Below are 15,530 nucleotides of genomic sequence, written 5' to 3'. Positions count from 1 at the left end.
CTAGGTTAGGGGCCATACTAGGATCCATGTCTGCTTGATTTACTTTCTCGCGCGCATTTACTTACTTATTTACGCTTTATGTCGTGGATGTTAGTTAGGCTAAATAGTTCACTATAACAAACGCCAGACTAGCGTAAAAGTCCCCAAAAGTAATCTTGAGTAATCGCCTATCCAGATTAAGACACTCGTTGCGCCCTTGTTCGAGGAAGGTGGGTCGGCCTTCGCAGAGTACCTCCTCTACCTTGGGACAATGCGGGTAGGTCTATAGAAGAGGCCTACACGTCTAAATGGTTCTACTCAACGAGATCAGCAAGAGAGTCTTGGATACTCGAGGCAAAAGGATAGATTAGTCATTCATTAATGAAATCTATCAACCAAGAGTCATAAGGTATGATCAGTGAAGTAGTTCGCTCACCCGGAACGACGGAGTCAAAGGGTAGGGCCTTCGTCCGCTTTACTTCGAAGAACTGGGGTCTTGGAATCACTTATTCAATCGGGGACGATTTTATATTGAATAATGTGGGAAAACTAATGTTTTTCAAAAACGTTTTAAAACTTTGCCATTTCTTTTATGTAGTTCAAAGATGACAAAAGATATTTTCAACTTCTGCTCACTTCTCGACAAGGAGAAGCTGAATGAGCACAACTTCCTTGACTGGGAAAGGAACCTAGGAATAGTTCTCAGGATGGAAGGAAAGCAACATGTACTAGAAACTCCAATTCCTGTATTGGATGATAATTCGACTAAAGAAGAGATAGATGAAGAAAGGAGTGTGCGGAAAAAGGCAGAGCCCGTAACTTGCTTAATGCTAGCAACCATGGAACCGACTCTGCAAGAGCAGTTCATAGACATGGATGCTTACTCCATGATGCGACAACTTCGGGAAATGTTCCAGAAACAGTCGAGATTGGAGAGGTTTGAAACCTCTAAAGCGATTATGGACATGCGCCTTGAAAAGGGAAAACCAGTTGGGCCTCATGTTCGTCAAATGATCAGGCTCATAGGCAAACTGGCTAAACTAGGTTTCCCTTATAGCCAACAGACAGCTACCGACACTATCCTTCACTCCCTCCATAGTGGTTTTAATCAGTTTAAGATGAACTACAACATGAATGGATGGGATTGGGCTGAATTTTGGAGGGTTAGTTGCTGATATAATAAACATTATATCTGCCAATTTTCGTGGTGTTTGGACACCTCCTCCTTGGGGAATTGAGAAAATACCAATAGTTGCTATTTTCGACTATTTCCCTAAATCTTATTCTAAAGGGTGTTTTAGGAAACCTAAAAGGAGGTGGATTCTTATTAGGGTTCTATATAAACACTCTTAGGGCAGATAATAAGGTGTGGAATTTCTCTCTAAGCTTTCTTACTCTACCACATCAAGTAGAGAGGAGAAAGTGAGCTAATTCCCATTAACTATCAATCTAGTCAAAGAAGAAGGTGTTCTTCTTTTCCAACCACCATTGGTGTGCTAGCTATACAACAAGGTGGGAGATCAAATTGATTGCTCGTGTCCCAAGTAGAGGAGCTACACTTGAAGCTCTTGGTCTTCTTCAATCAATTCAACTAGTTCGAGGGAAAAGCGATTAAGGTAATCTACTATCTCCATTAGATTAATTACTAGTTTTGCATGTGATCCTGGGAATACTAGTGTAGACATTAGATGTCATATTTCCGCTATAAACACTAGTAGAAGGGTGTAAATCCCTACAATCGCATCACCTTCTTTAAGGTAAGCTGAGTAAGTCTAACACATTCAACCCCCCCCTCCCCCCCTCCCCCCCCCCCTCCCCCCCCCAAAAGGATCGATCAATACTTATTCTTTTACTATAAAGAGCAATCTGACTGGCTTGAGCGTCGGAGCGGTTTTCTTTCTTTTTGCAGGTTTCCCCCCAGGTTTCTAAGAGAAGGAACGAGAATCGAAAGAATATCGATCGTCTAGACGGAATATTCGATCATAACGGAGGCTGTCATGCATGAACTCCCTGTTTCATGCTGATATAACGGAAGACCATTTTTTGACATCAGCAGTGGTTGGAGAGGCAGAAATAGTTTTTGTTGTTATCGAACAACGATCATGGGGTAGAAGAGGTGGAATAAAAAATCTAATGATACGGAGAAAAGAGAAAAAGGCTAATGTAGATATATTTTGAAAACATCTAAAGTAAAACAACACTAAGGTAGTTCTGGGAAAAAAAAATAAAAAAGCTTTTTATTTTGAAGTCCAAAATAAACTGCCGGCCACCTATAGGGACTAAAACGACTAATTGGTCACAAATTAAAGACCAAGACAGAGATAATCCTAAAAATTGCTTCATACATTAGTAATTTTAATTTTTTTGTTGAAGGCATACATTAGTAATTATAACACAATAAAAGATATGGAGTGCAGAACTGCTCTGCATTACAATTTTCTAGGGATAGATTTCAAAAGATCAACACTTTCCGGCGAAGAGAGGTTCCTTCACCGTAACTCCCTTCACTTTTAAAGTGGAGGTTTTTCGTTTTTGCTTAGTTCTTACAACTAATTTTGGCATTTTGGAGAAGCTAAGAGAGGTCGAGTAGTATAGTGGAGAGGGAGGAATTAAGTTGGTACGGGAAGAAGATCACTAATTCATTCTTGACGAACCATCATCAGGTTCATCATTATCATTGGTATTATGTCACTTCTGATCATCTCTATAATCTTCTCGATGTATCGTCCACGATCCGACATATTAATCGGTAGTGATGATGTGGTACTTCCACCAAATTAATCACTGTATTATTAGTACTCTCAATTGAAGATCTTTTGCGTGTATCTCTAATTTCAAATCGGTTCTTTCCATTGGAGGTCGATTAGGAACTATTGTTTGAGTTATATTTATCTGATTGTCATCAATTTGACCATAGTCCTTGATGAATTTATTTGAATTTAATTTTTTTTCTCTCTAAAGGACTTGTAAATTTGTGAGTGGCTTTTGTGAAGTGATTCCTCTGTCACCATTAATAGAGAAAAGAGATTTAGATCATAGAACTAAGTTGAAGCAAACATAAACGGTTTTCTTTAATGATTTACAACACTTCAAAAACATCGTCCCATTGCTACGTGGATATTATCAAGGACAAAAGTCAGTTATTATGAAGATTCCACGATCATTTCATCACTATGGGACAAATTTTATCAGGGAAGTACCACCATTGACGCGTGTGGAAAATAAGATCAAATCTGCAGTACTCAAGCATTTGCAATATTTGGTTTATTATACTCCCTCCGTCCCAAATTAAGAGTCCCATATGGGTAATCCAACTTATTTTCATACTTTTTCTTCTTCCAGATTTACCCTTATTTATTTCTAGTTGGTGAGTCAATCAAATTTGATCATAATAATTAAAAGTAACTGGAGTAATAAAAAAAATAGATTTGTTTATTGGAAAACCTAATTTCTGTATTGGAAAGTGTCAAATGTCTTAATTAGCTTAATTAATACACTACATATTACAATATTTAAAGGTATTCATGGAAAAGTAAAGGATTTTATATGATATATTAGGAATGAGACTCTTAATTTGGGACATCTAAAAAAAGGAATAGTAGACTCTTTAATCATCATGATGTTTGATTTATACTAACATGATGTGATCAAAGGCATATAAGATGTTTAGATTTTTCTCCATCATTAATGAAATGAAAGTTTTCTTTTGGAAAAAAAAATTATACATAATAAACACGACACTTTTAGCTAGTAAAAAGACACGACACTAGACCAGTTTTACATATGGCGCATAGAACTTTAACTTAAGAATTTTTAAAAGATTGAGGTGGGCAATTGAGATGCTCTAAGTTGGGTGACTTTAGGAACTTCACTCAATTCACTTGGATGGGCCTATGTTCCATCCTCTTAGTAAAGCCAATTATATCCAAGCCGAGCAAGCTTAAACCTACCATTGCAGATACTCACATGATATCACTAAAGGTATACACATCCTACTATACGACCAAAAACTTGTTGTGGATTAGCTTTAGATGTTTGAGCTTGATTTCCACAGCAGAGGACATGAAAATATCATGAGAAACAAGTATCCTTCTATTACAAAAAAAATAAAAATAGATGAAAACAGACTTAAAACGATTGTTCAGTTAATCACTTCGGCCATTTCAAATCCGCCTGAATGAAAGTAAGCTACTATTAACTGAATAAGGAACACACTAGACACAAATTTTCTTCCTTTCCTTTTTACAAATTTACAGTGAAGATGGGGTGATAAGAAGAAATAATCTCCCCACATCTTCCTATGATCAGTATCTCTGATAATAAATTTTCTAATTTAAAAGTCTCCTGGCCTGTTTTTGATTTCTTATGAAAGAGTTTGATGGCTCCAAAAAATCTCAGGATCTTGACTGAATAAAGAGGTATCTTGAATCTCTAGATTTGCTATGTGCCAATCGACTAAACGCGCTTGTATTGATTTCAATAGAAGAAGAATAGTCGGAAGAATCCACCATCTATCATCTTCTTCTCTGCGCACATCAACAATCAAACAAATTATGAAAGAGAGCTTTTACAGAATGTGAAAAGAAGAAGAAAACAATCATTGTCTTCGTTAGATCAGTGTCAAACTTGTCTTAATATGAATCATACATTCCTCTTTGCTCTAAAAAGTGATGGAATCCGTCTCAAAATAAATCTCTCGTTAGTTTCTTTTTCATTCAAACCAAAATTATGTAATGACATGGTCAAAGGGACGATTTCCTACGCTATAATCACTATTTCCAGTATGAAGGAGGAAACTAGAATGTTATTGGACCTTTACTGAAAGTTAGTTTAAGCTTAATGCTTTTTAGGACAATGACGTAACACCCATCTCAGCTAGTCATATTGTCCTTGACTTAGTACCGCCTAGGTCCACAAGCCTAGTTCCAGATGATACAAAGCTTTCCTCTGCATGAGCTGCCCTAGAGGGCCTAAACCACCCCAGGCTTCTCAATTGACCAATATATGCGACAAACTCATCAAGAAGGCTTAGCCAATACGTAAGACAAGGTGTCATGTTATAATCTAGGTCTAGAACGTCTTCCAAATAATGTGACACTAAGTTCCGTCCACATGTCAACAACCTCTGGTTGGAGTGGTTACCAAGATGGTTTCCACCCTCTAGGCCTCGGGTTCAGAGACACGGATACATATATTACCTTTCAAAAAAAAATTTTTTTTTTTTTTGAATAATTTGATTAAATTAGAAACTGAGGGAAAAGGATATACAAGAGCCTCAAGGGGCAAAAAAAGAGAAAATAAAAACAGCTAGGGGTTACAAAGAAAACATAAAAGCCTCCCAATTTTCGACTAATAAGTCGACAAAAGATCAAAGGTTCACCCCTGGGATAGTTCTGCTCCAATGAAAGATGAGACACTTAGAAGAGAAAACGATATGTTCTGTTGTTCTAATTTTGTCTAGAAAGACTATAGTAAAAGTTTGAACTTAATGATGACCTACAGGTGAAAAATCTGTTGATGAAATGAAAATAAAGAAGACACTGAATCATCTTCATTGCATAAGATGGACATGCAGAACAATGAATAAACAAAATAGCGTGCAAAGAGAACTTCACGACATTATATAGTTAGAAACGTAACATACTGATATAGATGAATTAAAAGTTATAGAGATTCTGATAATTAGCCACAAGCAATGGAACAAGGTATTACCTATTCTCTTCTTAGAAAAGCTATAAATTCATTGCTATTTAACTGAACTAGTTATGTCCCTGTTGGCTGACCTTAAGTCCATTTGCTCCTTATATAATCAATTTTAAGACATTACAAGTTATGAGAAAGGATAATACCTTCTAGTAATCCATGGATTATCCTTCTTGAATGGGTTCGGCGAAAATCCATAATGCAGAACGCCACAGATCAAAGCCACCATCTGCACATTTTCAACATTGGCCTTCTTAAACAAACCCAGGTAACAAAACTACCGGAAAGGTGCAAACTTATTATGCGAGTATCAAAACTCAAAAGTATGTGTAGGAACCAGGAAGTACTAAACCCGATTTTGGTTGCAATACCTTTTTCATTCATTTGAAAAAGTGTCTGCGTGTGTGGGTGTGTATATATATACACACATACATTCCCTTTGCACTATATCTACTAAAATAACATAATAAAATGAAGTATAACTTTTAGACAAATATTTCTTCCATATGACGAGTTTCAGAATAAATATATCACCAACTGGAGCTATAACTTACGATGTTCGAAAAAGATGTAGCATTCCACAACGAATAGACACGAGCAAGTAAAGGTCTTTTAGGTCCTTTACTCAAAAGGGCATTCAGACCGGCGGGAAAAGGGGAAAGTAAAGATAGTGGTAGAATCAGCAAGAAACGCTCCAAGAGACATCCAGTAGAAATGAATCAACGTAAGAACAGTGATAGCAAGATCTCCCAAGAGAAGTAGAGAGATAAGGAGTTGCAGTGTATCCTGAAAGACATTGGAGGTGAATAACTTGTAATAAAACAAATCCTACTTACTCATTTGTCATGTAAGAGTGGCATGTAATATACCTGCAGACCGATAGGGCTGACATTGTGCAATAAAAGAGAAAACGGGAAAAGAAATCCCTTTTATAATCCAAAGATTTCAAGGTTTCTTCGTCTATAACCCCTCCATTTGTTCCAACAGTTATTCTTTTAAGTGCAGATGTGGCCGTTTTTCTGGATTTGATTGTAAGAACATAACATGAAGATGATATTAATCGGTAAACAATTCAGGCACGGAATACAAAGTTTTACAGTTAATTTCTTAATGATAACTTAAAGATACCTTGGTTGTTCACTGCTACTTCCACCCCATGAATCAGAACGATGCATTTGGTGAACCGAATAATCGCTGATTGCTATCAATATACCCAGCTGGTAGTAACCAGAAGCTGTAGCCTGGAACCAACCCACCTCGATTCTTACTCCATTAGGCTCTAGTTTTGGATTTCCATGAGTCTTAATCCAATTAAGAACATGAACTAATGCAGAACGGATGGATCCTTGCCTCACAGTCCTTAATTGAGCATTCAATCCATCAACCAATCGGTTCCATATTGTTGCAGGAACATGCTGCGAATGTAATGGTTTCAATTAAATATGAAATTTGAATAAAGCAATTGTAAACTACGTCTTTCAGATGCAACGGGAGTACCTCGCTGAGAAGATTGGTTAGCAATGTGTCAGAGTGAAGATTGTAAGCTGACATATAGCTTCCATCCCCACCAAATATGACGCAGATAGGAAATCTCTGCTTCTGTATGGAGGCCACATCTAATCGTTTTTCATCACCACCAAGAAAGAAATCAATATACGCAACCATCAATTCTGGTGTTGCTCCAACCTGGCAGTCAGAAAGATTAAAGAAACAAGTTTTTGAAGTTACAAATTAAATTTGGATAATACATTCATGCAAGGGTGAGAGGTCACAAAACGATCGCATGTAGAAAATGTGCTGGATTATAACGATACCATTGGTGACAGAAACTTCGCTAGATTTTACAATTTTTTTTATATGTTAGTGGTTCAACTTCACAGGATTGTGACATAAAACATCTCCAAGATGGGACTAACTAATCACTAGCTCCCTAGTCCTCCACGTATCATCTCCATCAATTATGAGTTGTCAGATGAGTAAACATGGTAGCGTCTTCCTACTCCTAATCAATGGACATCCAGACCTTTGGTAAATAAAGTATGTCTTCGTTATAGTTTAAGAATTTGGTTTTATTACTTTGAAAGATATGTAAAAAGGATCACCGGGAAGGAGATTGAGTCTAAGGCTTCCATGAGACACCCTAAAAATACGACAAGAGAAAAAATTGATCAACTCAAGAAATTACAACAGAAGCACCTCTTTCTGTCGCAAAATAGAATTTGGTTATTGGATGCCTTAAAAAACGAACTTCAAAGATAGAAAGGATGGAGGTGAATTCGCAGTTGATCCAACTGTTTCAGGGGACACAAAGTAAGGTTATTAGCAGCTAGCTAGCACCGTGCCGATCAGGAGAGCCCCCTCACCAACAGTCACAGGAGGAGAAATGAATGATGTCCTGGCCTGGGCACCTATCAGCAAGCTATTCCCTCTCTTTCGCTCAGAGACCTTGAAGTGGATCGTGGATTTGACCTTTTGTTCCTCTCATCACCCTTCCATTTCGGATCGACTAGTTGGGGACTGCCTCCACCAGCCATTTATTCACCACCATAGGTGGAACGTGGAAGTAGCTTCTTCAAGACCAGATTCAGTTGATCCTGAAGCTTACTAGGGGAGGGTGGGATAGGTTGCATTAATTTCTCAATTCAACATTGTCTTGCTACTGCATACCGTAGAGACCCACCAAGAAAGGGTACGCGCCAAAATAGTTCGTAAAATGAAGAGTAGTCAGAAAAGAAAGATCAGATCGAAAAAGAAGTCGAAGAGACGGGGCTGCTACCATTGTGGCTTGACTGGCGTCTTCATTAAGGACTCTAACCTTATTGTACTCACTAACTAAGTAAACAATCAAAACACTAAAGAGAACACAAGAGAACTTAAGGGAACTTGAGAACTCTTTAATTCTTTATCGTTACTCAACTTGAGATGGTTACAAATGAATGAGGAATGATAATAAAGTAGTATAGGGAAAATAAATCTAACCTTCATTAGGAAACCCTAAGTGCGTTGGCTATTGATAAGGCTCCAGGACCGGATGGATTCCCCATCTCTTTTTATAGAAGATGCTGGGACATTATAAAGAAAGACATGATGGGGATGATCTTTGAGTTCTTTATTTCTGCTTCCTTTCATTGGCGCCTCAATCAAACTTATGTAGTGCTGATCCCTAAAAAGAATTTATGGTGTGTTTGGATGGCGGAATCATGAATCCGCGGATTCATGATTCTTTGGGATTCATGATTCCCCGGATTCATGAATCCAAGTAATATCTTTTGGCTTGTTTGGCAACTAAGAATCCTATGATTTATTATTATTTGAGTATTTTAAACGTCTTTAGAAAAAATATGATTTTTGAAAAGAATAATGATTTTGAAAAAAAAATAATGATTTTGTAGAAGGAAATATTTTTTTGTTGATTTTAAGTTTGAAATTTAGGTTCATTAATCCAAAATCCTAGCAAACCCTAGGGGGTAGGGTGGGATTTTGGTCCAATACAAATTTTGGAATTAGGAATCCTTAGGATTCAAGAGTCCTAGGATTCTTGGTAGCCAAACAGACAAAGGATTCATGATTCCTACCAAATTCTACTTTTGATAGGAATCCTACTTAGGAATCCTGCAACCAAACACACCATAAAGCTCTAACTTTTCAGAATTCAGACCTATTAGTTTAGTTGGTGGGCCTTACAAACTTGTTACGAAGATCTGCAAGAGCGAAGGCATGAATGATCATATTCTGACTTGACAAATTCCTGAAGGCGGTGAATCTTATTTCTCCGGAGCCACTGTTTCCAAGACCAGGCACAAGGATAAGCAATATTTGAAAGTATGCTGTGCACTGAGCCTTCCCACCACTCATAAGCAGCAACTGAGTTGATCTCATCAATGAATCTATTAAAAGCATCTTCATACCTGCAGATCCAGCAATCATCTTACTTTTACACATTTAACACGTAAACAGGAAACCCTTGTAAGTAGAAAGTATTTCTTACACAATTCCAATAATTGCATCAGGAGGAGAGTATGGTAGATGCCATGGTTCTCTGAAGGTATTCGGACCCATGAAGTGCAATCTATGTACATGGCTATGAGTTTCTTCAGCTCTGCTGGTTCCCCGCACCTAAATTATAACAAAAATCATAATTACCTTGAAAGGAAAAGGACAATATTACATCCAGACAAAGAATAAATTGAACTTCAATGGTAGAATGTTTTGAGTACTCAATTAACAAGCAAGGAACCTCTGCTAAGGAGAGGAGATAATGGAAATGGTGCCGATTCTGATGTTCACTGGAATTCACAGTCCGGTAAGAGTCCGACCCAACCAATTTAACTCTTATGGTACTAAGCAGAACCGCAAGAAGCACTAAGACAAAAGATAGGATGGCCGAAAAGAGCCATGGCCCTCCAAACGTATATATCAGCTCCTCAAGAGGTGTGTAACAGTTGGGCATCCTGTACTTCTCGGACATACACTTATATGGACAAAAAGGCTCGCATACTCCTCCTGCAGTTAACATGTACCAGCACACTCTTAGGGGAGATAGATAATTACTGGGTGTTCGGTTTTTCTGATACTTAAGATCTGAACAGTATTAGTTTTTAATGCCAAAGTCCGATATATGAATAAGTTTGTTTTATAACAAAATAAGCCCTGAACTCAAATACATGGAGCAGAATTCTCTAATTTGCTATATGCCTCCCATTGTTCTTTTAAGTGGCATTCCTCCTCCTCCTCATCACTGTCATCCCAATCCTCCTCCTCCAACTCCAAGTTTGAGTCCGACATTGTCTTCTTTATTATCTTCCACCATGCGTTCCGAGTTGTGCATGCTTTCAGTAATGAAGGACTCCTGTAAACAGACATAGAGTTTAGTGAAGTTGGCGGCCATTCATCTGGCAAGGCTTTGATCTTTTTGCAGAATCTAATGCTCAACTTTTGGAGTGAGTGAAGGAATTTCAACGATGGGAGTGACATCAGGGTATTACAATCCTCAATGCAAAGTCGTTCAAGAAGAGGCATGTCACCTTCCTTCAGACCACTCCATGTCTGTAAGTGGCGTAATGAACCCAGTTGTAACGTCTTTAATGACGCAAATCTACTCGTAGTAATACTTCTTCGACTACTTGAGCAAAATTGATCGTCTATACATTGTAGTGAATCCATCTGACAGATTTCTAGATAGTTGAGATACGGAAGCTGCCCAAGAGGAGGGAGGAACTCACAGTAACTACAATCCCACAAATGAATACTTTCAAGATAGGAGAAAGAGGGGCTGCCAACCCAATCTGGAAATTTGGAACCTCGATAACCATTTACTTCTAGATGCCTTAAATTTGTATGAGGTTGGAGACTTTCAAGCATGTCTTCTGCAGTTTTGGCGTCTTGAAATTCATCCCAGTGAAACTTTAACTTGTGAATGTTCTCCTTATCAGCCAAGCAGTATCCCCCACACTTTGTTATCTCTTCTTTGTCGTGCAACAGATTCTCAAGCTTCAACAAAACAAGTGATCCTCGAAGGTTCTTCAATTCCCTCAATACTTCGATTCTCCCACTTTTATCCTGTCTTTCACCGATAGTGAACGGAAGCAGCGTCTGGAGGTTGGTCAAGTTTTGAATCCCAGGTGGTACAGTAGACGCTATATAACCACATCCTATTTCCAGATGGCGAAGGTTAAGTAGTTTCCCCATGTCTCTTGGGAACGTCTTTACTCTGGTAGAGCTTCCGATTCTAAATGTCTCCAAGTTCTTTAGTAGGCCAATTGTCTCCGGTAAATGCTCAATCTTATTGTGAGAAAGATCAAGATATTTCAAATGTATCATATTGAAGATAGAATCAGGCAATTCTGAAAAACCAGCATAACTCAAGTCCAAAACACGTAGGCATGTGAAGTAATTTAGGACAAAGGAAGAATCAACACGACGACCACACAAAAGCGAACGTAAACCCTTGGACTTGCTAAAGGATGCTTCACGAGTCTTCAAGTCACTAGTTGAACAAAACAATGACGAATGTCGTGCATGTTCAGATATATCCTTTACCAGTGATGGCCTTTTTACAGAGACATGCAATCTATGGTATTCACCACCACCATAATAAGAAGAAATAAATTCTGCGAACTCGTAAACGTATTCAGGCATAAAGAATACAGTTTTTTCGTCGTGGTATTGAGATTTAAAATCATCATATCGGAGTGGTTGTAAGAAAGATATCTGCAGAAGCTCATTGAAGTAAGATAAACCCAAATCCTCCATATTTGTCCCGGATTCTCCTCCTATGGGTTGAAGGAAACCCTCTGCCATCCATAACCATATGAGTTGGTGCCTACTAAAGGAATAGACTTTAGGGAACAATGAACAATAAACAAAGCACTGCTTCAGATGCACGGATGACAACCCGTGGTACTTCCGCAAGAGAGTGGGAGGGCTCTGTTCAATTTCAACATCCCAAAACGATTTCATCGACAAGTACTGAAAGGCAGCTTCAAGTCTTTTGGATAAATAAGTGTTGTACAAATATCCAACTGTTGCTACTATAGACGGAAACCCTTCAAAGGACTTCATTACTTCCTCACTGGGTTGCAGCAATTCGGAATCAGGAACAAAATGTTGGAATAAAGACCAACAATCTTTATTGCTTAGAGGTTGCAACTCGTATGGAGGAACTGTCCCAAGTTTGGACGACACAAGACGACTTCTAGTGGTTATCAAAATCCTACTACCCTTTGCCACCCTTGTTCCAAAGAAGGATACTCCTCCTATTACATCCCAACTGCAGCACATCTCGTTTGACACCCCATCTAGGACAAGCAAAATCTTTTGTGCAAGCAGCGAATCCCTAAATTTTGTCCGAAGAACATCTACCATCCTTGCTTTGTGATTCTTGCTAGGAAAGTCAGAGAGTGAGAGCCAAATTTTCTTATCGAAGTGAGAATCAACCATTTGATCATTATAAACAAGCTTGGCAAGAGTTGTTTTACCAATTCCTACATCACCCATGATTGGAATAACATGAACATCATCATCATCTTCAGAAGAACCTAAGAGTAATTCAATAAGTGAGTTCTGGTCTTTGGGACGCGGAAGGACAAAACTGTTAGGGGTGGGAATCAGTATGTTTCTAATGTCTGGAATGGGGTCGGGTGGTCTATGAACAACAATATCTTCTAATTTATCAACCAAAACAGAGACACCATGATCAATCATACACTGTTGGAGAAGATAACCTAAAGTGGAGTCAGATGTAATACCTGGTTCCTTTTTACTAATGTTGTTAATCAAGAGGATCTCATCAAAAGCATGGTTAGTCTCATCCAGCAAAACCCTAAGGGATTGAAACCAAGTCTTCATAGCTGGAATATAATCAACTCTTATAATTAGCTCTTTGGAAGCCTCAGAAACAGAATACTTATCAGTCAAATCAAGAAGATGTATAAATCTCTTTTCAGTAGACATCTGATTATCAATAATATCAAGAACAGATAATAGATTAAGTTGTAGCCTCTTTAAAATTGAACATTCTGAAGAGATGAGTGAAGGTGAATTCAACTTTCTCAGGATATCTTGTACAATAACATAGGTGAGAATAAACTTTCCCTCCATAACCAAATTCGCCCTGTGATACATCTTTCTTTTCTCAAGGTAACCAAATTGAAGAACAAGAAGAAGAAGAAATAATACTAATAAATTAGAACAACAAGAAGGGAAGTAAGGTAACCATAACCAAATTCGCCCTGTGATCGTTTTAAGTTCCACAGAGAGAGGGAGGGAGACAGAGGGGCACCAGTTATAGAACAGATCGCAGTTCCACCGTCTTATATAGATCTTACTTCCCTATCCCACGTGCATTCGGATTACTGAGAATTATCATCTGCCCCTCCGAAATCTCACCATTGAATCGGTTAAAAGGTGGGTCAACTCTAAGTTGTGGAACGTTCTGAATTGACTCTCCACAATTAGGGGTGGGAACCGAGGTGGGTATGGACGTCCACGACCACTTGAAGCATCGGGTCGGGCGGATCGCGCACTAAACTTCAATGACTATTAAGGTTAGCTGGTCAATTAGGCGGACAATTTTTGAAATTCAGATTGCCTCTTACCTAAAACCATTAAGAAGATCGGGTAATCCAAGTATGGGCGTGGCGAGTAGCGGGGTAACCCCGTGATTTGAAAAAATTCACTTCTTCATCTCCATTTATAAAATCCCCATACTCCTTTCATAATTCTAAAGAGGCAACATGGGACTAAAATTAGAAGTTATTTGTTTTAAAAATTTAATCTCACATTGAAAACTAAGGAAGAAGTCTCATGAGATTTTGATAATATAAATTAATTCCACTCCGTGTTCCCTCAAAGGCAAGAACTACTTCACTAACCCACTAGAAATTCTCTTAGGCCATGGGGCAGTGTGATTGCCCTTAATCATATCTAGCCTTACAAACATGGATTTTTGGCTTCATCAACCCCAAAAGTTGATATAATTTGGTTAGTTATCACTGGGTGAAGCTAAGTGGGCATAGACGGGTGTGCGGGTAGAGGTTTTAACCCATCCCCCCCCCCCCCCCCCCCCCCCCCTTCCAAAACTTGGCGGGTTGTGCCAATAAGGGTGCAAGCATCCACGGTCTTCGTTGGCTTCGGGCTCATAGACATAATTCTCCCCTTACCCAAAATCATATTTTTTTAGTCAATGTAATTGTCAAATTTTTCTTTTACTTGTTCCAGAACTAATTGATGAGTACATAAAATACTCTATTTTGAGCTTTATTTTATAGGCTTTACATGTTAATTTTTGAGGAATTAATTATGTTGCAAGGTTTTTGTATGAACCTCCCAAAAATACAAAGAAGTTGTGAATTGGAAAAAGTTGTGAAGATATTCATGTCTTAGAGTTCATTTAAGATCGCAGAGTTCAGAAACAGAGTCTAGTCAGGGTCCATTCTACAGCTTAATAATTTTATAAAGACTAAACTTAAAGTACCACGAGTTTCTTTGATTGAAGGCAATAACCAAAAAGGGGGCAGATCTGGGCCTTATATAGAATCCCAGAGTTAGAGTCCAACATTAACCAGGTTTATATTTTCTCCCTTTCTCTACTAAGCCCTAAGGGGGCAGATCTGGGTGGCCCTATTAGTGTGGCCGGCCAGGGCATGGGCGACCCGTTGATGGGCCTAAAGTGCCCGACCCAAAATCCTTTTGTCCGGCCTTTGTACTATCTTTGTCTTAGCTTTCTTTAGCCCTTTTAGACATATATATGGGTCCAACCCATGTTGATATGTTTCATCCCTCTAGTCATATCTTCCGATCAAGTCGACACTCTTTCGTGTAACCCGATGTAGGATCCGGACGAAGTTTGACCTGACGGTAAAATTAACGCGTTAGGTCAAAATTATTCAAACCAAGAACAAGCCCCTTGACCGACCAAAAGCCCCGTCCCCCTTTCATCTTCCTCATAGCCTCTTCTTCTTCTTCTAAAATCTATCACCTCTATCACCACCGCCATTTTCATCTTCATCTCTCTCTCATTCTCTCTCTGTCTCTCTCTCTTGTTCTCTCTTTCTTTCTCCCTCTTTTCATCTCCATCTCTTCTTCTTTCATCTTCTTCATAACCCTAGGTTTAGTTTTTTTTAAAATTTTTGGAAACTACACTGCTTGAATACTTGAATCTACTGGTTAGCAACACAAAGAAGAAGATTTGCGAACCTTATTTGGAAGCATTTCATCTGGAAGCGGGTGAAAGTCAAGAGAGGGAGAAAACCCCCAAGTGAGCTTTCCGGTCACACCAGACCGAAAAGCTACTGGTGGCGAATACAGTGGGCTCGAGCCATACCAAATTAATTGACGTGTGTGGAAAA

General features: G+C 38.6%; 2 protein-coding genes across 5 annotated transcripts; both read right to left on the bottom strand.

The window, feature by feature from the left end:
• Window positions 1–4,050: 4,050 nt before the first annotated feature.
• Window positions 4,051–10,198, bottom strand: LOC147544521 (uncharacterized). Of its 2 annotated transcripts, none has more exons than XM_086638087.1 (9): window positions 9,900–10,198; window positions 9,671–9,798; window positions 9,367–9,590; window positions 7,180–7,368; window positions 6,811–7,097; window positions 6,552–6,701; window positions 6,237–6,468; window positions 5,829–5,911; window positions 4,051–4,505 (listed from the first exon to the last, which is right to left on the bottom strand). In XM_086638087.1, exons 1-7 carry the CDS (start codon window positions 10,196–10,198, stop codon window positions 6,402–6,404), a joined length of 1,344 nt encoding a protein of 447 aa, XP_086494213.1. In that variant the 3' UTR covers window positions 4,051–4,505; window positions 5,829–5,911; window positions 6,237–6,401. The 2 variants fall into 2 exon arrangements, with proteins under 2 accessions (XP_086494213.1, XP_086494214.1); XM_086638088.1 differs by having other exon boundaries at window positions 9,920–10,183.
• A 103-nt stretch (window positions 10,199–10,301) lies between these two features.
• Window positions 10,302–13,537, bottom strand: LOC147544520 (putative disease resistance RPP13-like protein 1). 3 transcript variants are annotated; one of them, XM_086638086.1, is made up of 2 exons: window positions 12,945–13,537; window positions 10,302–12,888 (listed from the first exon to the last, which is right to left on the bottom strand). In XM_086638086.1, exon 2 carries the CDS (start codon window positions 12,883–12,885, stop codon window positions 10,339–10,341), a length of 2,547 nt encoding a protein of 848 aa, XP_086494212.1. In that variant the 5' UTR covers window positions 12,886–12,888; window positions 12,945–13,537; the 3' UTR covers window positions 10,302–10,338. The 3 variants fall into 3 exon arrangements, with proteins under 3 accessions (XP_086494212.1, XP_086494211.1, XP_086494210.1); XM_086638085.1 differs by having other exon boundaries at window positions 10,302–10,531; window positions 10,707–13,466; XM_086638084.1 differs by having other exon boundaries at window positions 10,302–13,508.
• Window positions 13,538–15,530: the final 1,993 nt, after the last annotated feature.

Source organism: Eschscholzia californica, unplaced genomic scaffold (assembly GCF_041429995.1).
Source record: "Eschscholzia californica isolate CP2 unplaced genomic scaffold, dmEscCali1.0.p SCAF_4, whole genome shotgun sequence".
NCBI lineage: Eukaryota > Viridiplantae > Streptophyta > Magnoliopsida > Ranunculales > Papaveraceae > Eschscholzia > Eschscholzia californica.
This window is presented reverse-complemented; position numbering and strand designations above follow the sequence as displayed.

Excerpts from the sequence above, each read along its gene's own strand:
- LOC147544521 (XM_086638087.1), bottom strand. The coding sequence starts at position 10,198 with ATGTTAACTGCAGGAGGAGTATGCGAGCCTTTTTGTCCATATAAGTGT. Across the intron at positions 9,799-9,899 it reads GTTCCTTGCTTGTTAATTGA|GTGCGGGGAACCAGCAGAGC; the intron begins GTACTCAAAACA and ends GTTATAATTTAG. Across the intron at positions 6,702-6,810 it reads AGTAGCAGTGAACAACCAAG|AAAAACGGCCACATCTGCAC; the intron begins GTATCTTTAAGT and ends AATCAAATCCAG.
- LOC147544520 (XM_086638084.1), bottom strand. The coding sequence starts at position 13,305 with ATGTATCACAGGGCGAATTTGGTTATGGAGGGAAAGTTTATTCTCACC.